Raw genomic sequence first — 11,301 nt, forward strand, 5'->3', positions numbered from 1 at the left:
TTAAGAGCACCAGTGCCACCCACAGGCCTGGAATGCAAACGTCCATTCCCCTAAATAATCCAGGTAACAATAACAACAACGCTAATAATAATAATAATAATAATAATAATAATAATAATAATAATAATAATAATAATAATAATAATAATAATAATAAATTGGCTTACTATACACTCATCTGCCCATTTTGCCTCTACAGTTCAGCTAAATAACTACTTACTATTAACAAGGTTATGCAAATCATATAGAAGGTTTGTAACAATACTTTGAACATTTTAGGCTGGATAATTATTTAAAATGCATGCTGTATATGTGTGGTGAACAATATCTTTATTGCTCGGTTTCAGATGGTGGAAATAACATTAGTTGTTATCAGTTCTGCTAAATTTCAAGATAACCTTTTAAGTCAGAGCCAATAAAGGGGAACAATTAACAGAATTAGCACAGGGTCAAAGTGCTCCAAAGAGCCATTATGGAAAGAAAGTCAAATCAGATAAAAAAAAAAATATGTAGATGTCAGTAATCTAATAAAATAAATAGTTGAATACAAGTTCACAAAATTGATTGTGTTATAGATCACTGTACTAATTTGATGGTATGTGGAAAGGAAGCAGTACATTTAAAAATACTTATGCATTTGAAAATCCGGATACAGGTCTTACGAAACTCAGTGTAGCACAGATAAAAATACAAATACAGATATGGTGTGCAAATAATCAAAGTCATTACTCAGACTTTCACAGCTTCACTGCTAAATAAACAGATTAATGTAGGATCAATGCGAAGGCAGAGCAGTCCATCCCCTAACTTAACACTCCATACAGAGAGAACATAAATGTGAATGTAGCTTTTAATGTAAAGTACTTTGAGAAGCTATTTAGTACTTCTTTACATACAGTAAATGCATTTAATTTGCTATTATATACGTGGCACAATAAGTTATTTGCAATACAAGTGCAGGAATAATCATAACCGTGAGGGCCACTGCATAACATATTAATGAGTTTGCTCATCAAAGTTCTGATGTGTGAGCAATAGGTCAGTCTTCAGTTAGAAGAATGAAGATAGAACATATGGGCAAGCCTCCTTTTAGCCTCTGAAGCCACGTGTCTTCATCTTCTCTCCAGTCCACTGTTGGATTGGTCTGTCTGTGTCTCTCCCTTAAAGTCTTCATGCAGTGATGGGTCTGTACTAATGTTTTCATTGTTTTCTTTTTCTTGTTCATCAGCAAGTTGCAGCCAGTTTTCTCTGTTCTTCTTACACCCATTTAGCAAAGGAGAGCAGGAGTCAAACAGTCTCGATACAGTCTGAGGAAGACAAAGACAGAGACGGGATTGTTGATAGAACAGTTGAAATTACAACTGATCTTAAGGGAACAAGATGGCAACAAGGTGAATTCTGTGATGAAATATATAAGGATACATGCATGCAAGTAGAACAGCGGTCCCCAACCCCCGGGTCACGGACCAGTACCGGCCCGTGAGTCATTTGGTACCGGGCCGCGAGAGTTGAGACTCGGGTGTGAAATGTATGGTTTTCAGGGTTTTTATCGGTTTTTAGCGTTATTTTGTTATCGTTTTTTTCGTTAACTCAGTTTTCCTGGGTCTTTTCATGTGTGTTATGAATAAATCTTCTTTTTTTCGGTACCGGTACTAGTTTTATTTTGTTGTATTTATCCGCGACACCTTAAAGGCCGGTTCATGAAAATATTGTCGGGCACAAACCGGTCCGTGGCGCAAAAAAGGTTGGGGACCGCTGAAGTAGAATATACAGTTATCTACACATTGCTTACACAATACCAATAGTAATAACACACCTTGTAGAGTGGATAGCAGACCTCATCAATGTATTCAACTTGCATATACGGCAGTCGCGTGCTGTTTTCTCTGTTCATTATGTCCTAGTGAAAAGTAAGCATAAAGTGTTAGAATAGCACTTAAAGCACTTACAGAAGATCAGATAGAATTGCAAAAGTATGCAGTACTTGAATGTGAACATTTATATATGAAGATTAATTCAACCCCAAACACTGCAAGCTACATTAAATTTATTTAACTCTGAATGGGGAAAAAATGCATCAGAAATACACAACAGGCTTTATAAAGCTTTATGTATTCAAAGATATTGTTATTTTTGTTGTAGTGTAGACAGAGTAACAGTAACATTTTATGAAAACCCCTTTTTGAATCTGTGTAAATAAAATAAGAAATTTTTTTAAACCACAGTGACAAAAATATGAAGATATTCCAAGACATACCAGTGTTTGTGGTTATGTATTTTTTCAAAGAACAGTCTTTAGCACCGTGATACTGTTATACGACGGGGTAGATGCAATTCTAGCGCAACAAGAAATAGGACAACAGCATACCTGAAGGCTTTTAAACTTAAAAAAATGTATCATGAGACTAAAACAAAATATTCATAAATGATTGGATTCTTGTTAGATTCCAATCATGAAAAAATAATATTGATTTAAGTTCCTTTTTATGTGCGCACACTTTTTTATCCCGATGTGATTTCCACTCAACATTTTCAGAATCCTTGGTACACTACAAATTCTGCAAGCTCCACTTACAATGGGTTTGATTTTGAACTCTTCCCTCTCTTTGTCCCCCTGTGCAAAGAACTCCATGGCAACCAGACTGGCAATCTGTTAGGCGGAAGAGTGAGGTTAAGGTTGCAGTGAAAAAGGATTGAGAGATGAAGCATGAAGTGTTTTATTTTTCATTCAGAGCTACTTTGTGAGACCTACTCTTTTTTGTTCAGGCCAAGGCTTTGTGATAGCAGAGAGGTCACTGGCTGTCATCAGCATTGACCTGTGGGGTAAAGTAATAGCTTACAACACAGCGCATTCTCTTGGTTTACCGAGCACAACAATATAATATGCCTCTGATTCTAATTTATGTGATTCTCACCTGAGCAAGTCTCTTTGTTTCTCACTTTTCCAGCTCACTCCACTTTTGTTAGCGAGAGAAAAGAACTCCTTTCTTCTTCTGAAAAAAAAAACAAAAACAAAAACAGCCAGAAGAAACATGGGTTAAAATAAGACTGGCTTAATGTGTAACCTACGTCTTCTATGACATTTTTAATGTTTCAGACGTACTCCATGTAGACGGTCAGGTCTGTGGCAAGGATTGCCCTTTTGATTATGTGTAATAGAGCTTTGCGCTCTTCAGCAGACAGACCGCTAAGAATCTGACTCCCCTGGAAGATGATGAGAGAGAGAAAGAAAGTAAAGTAAATTGAAGTCTACAAGTTCACACAGAGAGATCAAAATAATCTAATTATTTCACAAGTGGAATGATTGCAGAATAATAGATATAGTATATGAGCTTCAATTGAATGTCTGTTGTGTGCATGCAAACATAACTTATAAGTTGGAAAAAAAAAAGATTTCTTGCATCTTACAGTGTTGTTTAGGATGAAGACACACAGGTTGTAGTGGTGGTTCTCAAGAGAGGAGTGTCCATATAACTGAGCTAAAGGCTGATGAGTCCTGAGAGAAAAAAGAAAGAAAGAATAAGGACTGAATATAAGTAGGCAGTGACTAATAAGTGTTACAGATAGTACAAATCAAAATAAATACACATAATTATGGTCTAGATAATTTAGAGTAAAAATAAGTAATGGAGTAAATGTGAGAGATGAAAAAGTAACATTTACCTTTCTATGAAGGAATTATTAACTCCTCTGTGATCGACATCATGATTCAGAGTGGCTATCATCAATGCTAAGATCTCCAGACGAGAAAAAATGGTCTAACATATGAACAGAAAGAAACAGGTTGCAATAATGAAGAAAAGTATTTTTCTGCATTTTATAATTGAACGCTTTATAGGAAAAAAATAATAACTGAGAAAATAATCATCTGCACATGTATATATTGCACATTTCATGTGCTACACAAAATAAAAGAAAGTTTGTATCAATAGGTGGATCATGTGCTCTCAAAAGTCGATAATAAAAGTTTCTAAGAGATAAGATGATAAAGGACCAATCCCAATTGGAGCTGAAGTCTAGGGATCCCTACACATGAGTATATGTAAGGGTAAAAAACAGGAAGCAGGAATTTATGGATAGTTGATGATGCAAAATCTCTAAATCATTTTTATTTATTTTTTTGTATTTTATTTATATTTAAATAATCTCTAATCTAAAAGAATAAAGTGATAAGACAGTAAAATGTCAGATAGTAATGTCATTTTCTATCTGAACAAATACTGAATAAAAAATGTGTAACTGTAATTCTACTATTCAATGTTTGATGTAAAAGAAATGAAGTACGACAAATGATACTTCCATTTTAGTGTTACTAATACCAGTCAGTGTCTTCATTGAATATCCCACATAATTAAGCTCCAAACTATAACAGATACAAATATGCATAACAGATACAGCCTGGTCCTGGTACAGAGACCCCCAGGGTGGCCATATTCCTGGATCTCCAAAAAGCTTAAAACACTGGTGAGTGAATGGCAGAAGTCACTTGAGTTGAGGTGTAGGCATGTGTCTGATTGTTACAGACAGCAGTTAAGAGGTTTTGGCAAGATCTAAAATTAATCCTCTTCCAAACAGTTAAGAGCGCTGGGTATGGAAGGACAACCCTGGCAGTCCTCAACTGACTCCTTCCAAAACTTCTGAGCTACAGGACAGAGGAAACTCCGGCGGCATTATGCAAATGTCACAGTGTGACTGTCACATGGACACATAGAATGGATTGTCAACAAAATTACAATAATAGCAACTACAGACCCACTCTGCTTTTACTACAAACTAACACTAACCTGGAGTTGGTCTGTTGCCATGAGCATTGCAAACATGCTTTGAGCAGTGCTCACTGCATGGTGCCAGTTGTGGTAGGGCACGTTGTTCCTGTAGCCACGTTTCACAGTCAAAACCCACTGGCAAAGACTCTGGAAGGATGAGATATGTAAAATTGATAAATAATAGAAATTGAGAATATTTAAGGTATTATGTGATTCTATTATGCTTTTCTAGTTTGTCAGTAGTGAAATTCCTGTAACTCAAAGAGACATATTGAACTACATATTGTCAAATGTAAGAGCTAATAAGATAACACTAAAATATCTATTATGAACTCAAATTCTCCTCTCTCACAGGTCCTTTTTCCACCAACGTGATTCCTGTTTTGGTGCCTTAGATAAGGTGGAGTTAATGAAATGAAAAAAAGACCAATGCCAGTGAAACAAGCTTGAACCACCACAGAACCCCAGGGTTTCACAGTCCTTAACATCTGTAGCTACACAACAGGATTTTACCAAGAAATTTACAGATAATTTGCAGATGCAGCTTGCAGATTTTGACAGAGAAGCTTTTCTTCTTACCAAAATCTCTTTACCCCAACTTTTAAAATGGAACATTGTGACATGCTTAATTGTTAAACTTTTTGACTTTTGTGCTTGTTCAAAAGGCACAAAGGCCAAACTGGCTTCACACTAACACTGATACAAGCACTATCCTGTATCCTGATTGAAAAAAAGATGTAAAAGAAGCATGATGTGTATGAAAAAGGATTTTTGAATTCATGAATACTTATGAAACAAGCCTATTAATGTCATTTCGTTCTAAAACAAATAAACAAACAAAAATTAACTTAAACAACTTAACTGCCCTGTTTCCTCATTTATATGATAAAGAAAATAATGCTACTAATATTAATAGAAGCTGAGCTACCTTGTAGTCTATGTTAAAATCCTGCACCAAATTGAGATCCAGGAACATGCGAATCGTGGACTGTGTTGTCGCGTCTTCTGGCAAGCCGAAACCAGAGAAATGGAAGTCTAGAATATTCAGCAATTCAGCAGAAGGAATGGTGGCCTCCTAAAAACACAACCAATAAAAGAAATTGAAATGTACTCTTCAGAACGTTCAAGCACAAACACACACAAACAAAATAGAACTTGAGCTCTTTTCCTCAGTTTACCTAAGTGTGTAAACACAGAAAACCCATCTAGCTTTAACATGGGTGAGGAGGTTACCTTAACCTTTGCACTCACGTTCAGTGATAGCAGCTGATCAAGAGCTTTAAGTTGTTAGGGCATTAGTTCTACAATAGCATTAAAGCATGTAAATCTGGCCTCTTGGAACAAAGCAAGGGTTGATTGCATGACTACTGCCATAGTGATTAAAAAATAGGAAGAGTGGAGAAGGAGTGCATTTAACAGAAAGAACAAGGTATATGAAAGAAAAGGGAACAAATGTGTGCGCTATTTACTTTAAATCACTATTTACATGCACGATGCCACGCTGTAACAGGGATAAACTGGATAAAAAGAGAAAGGCTGATTTCTTCCAAAGAAAGACTCACCTGCAATGTCTGGATTTCCTGCTCTGCTGCAGTGATGTGGTAGGCAAGGACCTGCACAATTACAATAAACAAAGAAAACACAGAAACAAAACTTTAAGATTTGTTAATGTATGAATTATTTTTCTGACTCTTCTCTAACTTACTAATTGGGCGAGATAGTGTTCTCACCTCCTGTGTGACCTCTATACTGGCCCTCCGCTCCTCAGTGATCTGGACTGCCTGAGCATACTGTAGAGCCAGGCCACAATACACTGCCAGGTCTTCCAGAAGGCGCTCGTCATATCGGTTAAAGACTTCCATTTCATCCGAGTCTCTGCTTTGTTTGTTCATCAGCTGGCACACAGCTAAATGACATTAAAAGACAGATGGTTGTGTAGCTTGAGCACAAAGTTCTTCAAATTATTTTTTTGTTTTTAACACATAGTCTAGTTGCTTTCTGTGGTAAAGCTGAGATGGGCAACTTGTTTTTGGAATCACTGGGAAAAAAATCACAATAATAATCTCAGCATCTAAATATTCAAGTGGCTAGAAAAGATAACTGGATTAAAAACTGAAACAATTTTTTAAGATCTAATTTGTGATGGAACAACTTGTCCAGATCTGGTCTTCTCAGAGCAGATCACAGTAAGTAGTATAAAGTGGTATAAAGACTGAAAAAGTCTAAACAGTAAGTAAGGATTTCTAGCTGTGAAAGGTCACTGCAAATCATCTGTGAAACCTATTATTTTATATTATTTCATACTATTTTATTTTATATTTTAATAAGAGAGCTTTGTATACTGTGCTTCATTTGTGCTTGTCTGGTAAGAGAGGTGTGAAAGATTTATTTTCAAATTCTATCCTGCTTACAATGTTTACTGCCATTCAAGAAAGGAACTTACCGATAACATTTTCAGATCTCTCATTTCTAACTGGGCTGCAGATGAGACTCCTTTTCAGTTCATCAGAACTCTTCGACATATTAAGTGTTTCCATAGAAGTCAGGGTTCGAAGGGCATATGATGGATCTATATTCCTGAGGTCATGCTCCCTGAAAAATTATACTTTCAAATTACAAAAAACCCCAAATATCCCATATTTGTTTTAAAAGTAAATCAACAGCAAGGACTTGCAAAGTCTCCGGACAATACCTTCTGTAGATCTGGCAGGTTGATCCGAGCTCCTCACATTCCAAATGTATAACTCTTGAGAATAAAGTCTGTAATCAAAAGACAAAAATGAAAACCAAAAACAAAACAAAACAAAAAAAAATGAAAATATTGTGTATGGTTAAAAATATTGTACTATATTCTGAACAAACAAAGTAATAAAAAACAAGGAAATTGAGCAGGATGTCAAGATAGTGTACCTTTTCTTCAGTGTCTGAAGTTTGCTCACTGGGGATAAAGATGGTGCAATATTGAGCGTGTGTAAAGGGCATGATGGTGGCAGCCATCTTACTCAGCATAACTTCAAGGGAATGGTGCTCCTTTGACAGTACTTGTGCCATCTCTATCAAAGCCTGGACCACACACACACACACACACACACACACACACACACCACACACACACACACACACACACACACACACACACACCACACACACACACACAGAGATATGCATGAAGATATTACTTAGATATACACGTTACAAGGCATAAAAAGATTTTAAACTGTTCTCTGGCTTTACCTTACTGCGTTTAGCCTCTTGTCTCGCACTTTCATACAGCTGGACATTATCCAGGACAATCCCCAACACATCCATGTGATTTGACAACACCTTAAAACAAAATCAAACGCGTATTTATGGGTGGTAAGCATTAAGACAAGGCAAATATCTGACATAATAAATAATGTATAATAGAAAAAAATCTCCATACTAATGTCCAATCCCTCACCTTTTCATCTACGTTTGTGAAAACAGAACGTGATCCATCGCAACTATTTCTTTTGTTGATCATTAGCAGGACACCTACCACCTGTTCAAAAAAAGAAAACGTTTTATTTTCATGCAATCTATATTAAAAATTCTGTTATGACAACGGACAATATGCCACTGAAAAATCCACAGAACTCTAAGTGTGCATTTACATTAGTTAAAGGTATTTGCAACGGCACACATACCTCTCCCCTGTGGTTGCTGATAGGAACACTCAGAACCGTCCTGATCTTTGATGTCTGATCATTGGCTAAGTTGAATCTGGGGTCCTGTTGAGACAAATAAGGAAAATATAAGTGCATGTAACCGGATCACTTAATATTAATTACTTAACAGCAACATGTTTTAAACATATCCTATCCAACAGTCATGTGTATTAGATCTTTGTGGCAACTGAGTAGCAACAGACTTTAATACCTAAACTAACTTTACTCTCTTCATAACCCTTTGTTGTTAAGCTATTGGGTCGGTGCTGTTTATCAGCTTTAGCCACATCTGACCAAAAATACCCACACTTCTTAGGATGCTTGACATCTACCAAGTTATTAGGGATAACCCGTGCACACCCACGCTGACTGGGTTTACCTGGTGTTCAACTCTGCCAGGCACACATTCCTAATCACCTTACTTGTGAGGGCAAGAAGAGCTGCTGTGACAACCACCTGTAAGCCTTTTAAACAGCTTTGGCATGAATCTACTTTTGTGGGGGTGTATGTGTGGGCATGTGCAAGTAAAGGACAGTAATCCAAGGTTTATCACTGGAAGCAGTCACTAAAAGGATTAAAAGAAACTGCGTCATCAGGGATTCCCTATCAGGCTTCTTCAAATAGCCAAGTCATCATCTCAAAACAGACTTTCAGGAAATGGGTGACTCATTAAACACGCAGTCCTCATTTCTGATTTTAAATCCCTCGCCTGTGCCCTGGAACATGGTAGTTAAGCCTACATGTACAATCATGACATCAACATTTACCTCAGATGCATCTCTTAGATTTATTGGTGAACCTGTAGCCATTACGCATCCCATGATCCCTTTTACCAGTTCTAGATGAGCTTGGCTGTATGGGCTTCCCTCATTCAAGTGCCCCAGTGATGTTAGGGCTATCACGTCTTCCAAGCTACTCCTTCCACCACAGTGTTTCCGTACAAGAGAGAGCGAACCACCCTCTGCTCCTAGTAGCTCCCCAACATGGATCACAGCCCCCTGGCAGAGCTCTGCTAAAGAACCCATACAGTGTAGGCCTTCTCCTAGGAGCCCCATCATCCAAGGGCAGCCGTCACCATGGCCACATGATGTGGGTGGGAAAAACTGTGGAGGGTGGGGTAAGCTAGATGAGCAGGGGCAAACGGGAGCTCGTGGTTGACAGGGAGAAAACTGAAAACGGGAACAACGAGGTAAGCAGCGAGAGCATGGTGAATGGCTTTCTTTAACATCTGGACCAAAGCGGTCCATCCATTCAGGGACACTGAGATTTGAAGCAAGGGGTTTGTCTGTCAAAGATAAAATGTTCAGGTCTGAGCTTCTCAATGGGGAAGAATTTCTCCGATAAGGTGCCTTCATGAGCGCCTCGGAATGGTCAGAGCTCCTCCTTTGAAACCTTGACAGAAGTGGGGACATCTCTGTCTGTGGACAACTGACCCTGAAATCATACACAGATCACATGATTTATTTAAAAGCAAAACTAAAATAAAGTACTTAAAATTAGTATAATAAGTATTAAACGTATATGTGGAAACATAATTTTATCTAATGCAGCTTATATTGTCATTACTAATAAAGTGTTCACCTTTACAAGCGTTTTATTCAACAAAAGTTTGTTAAAAACGTTTTAATCGCACATTATAATTTTGAATGATCGGAGTAATTTGAGTTTCAGCTAAAACTGTAGAGGTATAAAATGTAAACTCTTACGCTGAGGTTCTGCGTAAAAAGTAAGCCCTTGTGAAGTCGGAGTGGTCATCCAACCATGCTTCCTCTTGGTAGCTTGTCGTACCATCTCCAAACTTCCTGCTACGCAACCTGGACCTTGGACTCCACAGTGGGGAGAAGAACCAACCCGTGCCTTGCACCATCGGCGAGTCGCTCACGATTTCCCTGCGGATCGACTCCGCGCCAGCGTCCGGAGATGCCCCAGGAGTCACGCTGCCAGGCTCCATGGACTCTAGCGCTTCAGAGTGAAGGCAGGGCATCCCCTCGCTCAGGTAAATCGAGAAAAGATCGGGTAAACTCAGTTTTTACGCCCAGTGAGCTATCTAAGAGAAACACCTCAAACGCGAGGAGGCAGAAAGTAAGACAGACTAACGACTTGCCAGAGAGCAGAGCATAAAGAGCCCGTGGAAACGGTTGCGTCAAGGTAATCCCTTGACCTTTATTTAGCCGATATCCACTAAAGGAACCTGATTAAATGGATTTGCTCTAACCCCGGGCTCGTACATGTTATGAACTCGTCATTTAAATTTAACACCTGTGTCCAAGTGTCCAAAAAAGTAAATATCTTAGAACTAGGAAAACCAACCTATTGTGATATTTATTTGTACAATAACAAAAAAGCACCAACATGTCCTCATTTAAATAGTAAATAATAGGTTAATCCTAATTATTTGGCTTGAAGTACAGAACGAGCAATAAAACCAAGTAAAAAGGACAAAATATGGTTTAATCATCATAAGTACACAACATATTATATGTTATTCACTTACGTGATGTGGATAAACTATAAATTAACCTTTAAGTTTTATAAAAAAAAAAAAAAGCACGATAGGTGATCACATGATCAGCAAATATTTGAACTTTGCAATTTAGACCTTTAGAATTATAAAAACAATCAAGAACAACACAAACACAGTCAGATATCATTACAGATATATAGCATTAACTGGACATTAGTAGAGTATTTCACACTGTGCTAATATGTTACAAAATAGTACTTTGTCCTCTTAAACAAGAAATAAATTTGAGTAAAATGTAACTGAAATATATAAAATCAAAAGTTTCTCTTATTTAAATAATTAATGATGGAGGAAAATAGGCTTGGTGTAAACTGAATACCAA

General features: G+C 37.4%; 1 protein-coding gene across 1 annotated transcript; it reads right to left on the reverse strand.

Annotated features, from left to right (window-relative positions):
- Positions 1-313: 313 nt before the first annotated feature.
- Positions 314-10,619, reverse strand: pde5aa (phosphodiesterase 5A, cGMP-specific, a). The gene is made up of 20 exons (XM_063476350.1): positions 10,162-10,619; positions 9,223-9,889; positions 8,435-8,518; positions 8,209-8,289; positions 8,001-8,090; positions 7,677-7,829; positions 7,459-7,526; positions 7,210-7,358; positions 6,497-6,672; positions 6,329-6,379; positions 5,695-5,841; positions 4,785-4,913; positions 3,664-3,758; positions 3,409-3,496; positions 3,104-3,204; positions 2,916-2,993; positions 2,753-2,816; positions 2,576-2,650; positions 1,817-1,900; positions 314-1,307 (listed from the first exon to the last, which is right to left on the reverse strand). Exons 1-20 carry the CDS (start codon positions 10,437-10,439, stop codon positions 1,113-1,115), a joined length of 2,853 nt encoding a protein of 950 aa, XP_063332420.1. The 5' UTR covers positions 10,440-10,619; the 3' UTR covers positions 314-1,112.
- Positions 10,620-11,301: the final 682 nt, after the last annotated feature.

The sequence above is a fragment of the Pelmatolapia mariae genome, linkage group LG6 (assembly GCF_036321145.2).
Source record: "Pelmatolapia mariae isolate MD_Pm_ZW linkage group LG6, Pm_UMD_F_2, whole genome shotgun sequence".
NCBI lineage: Eukaryota > Metazoa > Chordata > Actinopteri > Cichliformes > Cichlidae > Pelmatolapia > Pelmatolapia mariae.

Excerpts from the sequence above, each read along its gene's own strand:
- pde5aa (XM_063476350.1), bottom strand. The coding sequence starts at position 10,439 with ATGCCCTGCCTTCACTCTGAAGCGCTAGAGTCCATGGAGCCTGGCAGC. Across the intron at positions 6,380-6,496 it reads GTATAGAGGTCACACAGGAG|GTCCTTGCCTACCACATCAC; the intron begins GTGAGAACACTA and ends GTAATTGTGCAG. Across the intron at positions 2,994-3,103 it reads GACCTGACCGTCTACATGGA|AAGAAGAAAGGAGTTCTTTT; the intron begins GTACGTCTGAAA and ends TTTTTTTTTCAG.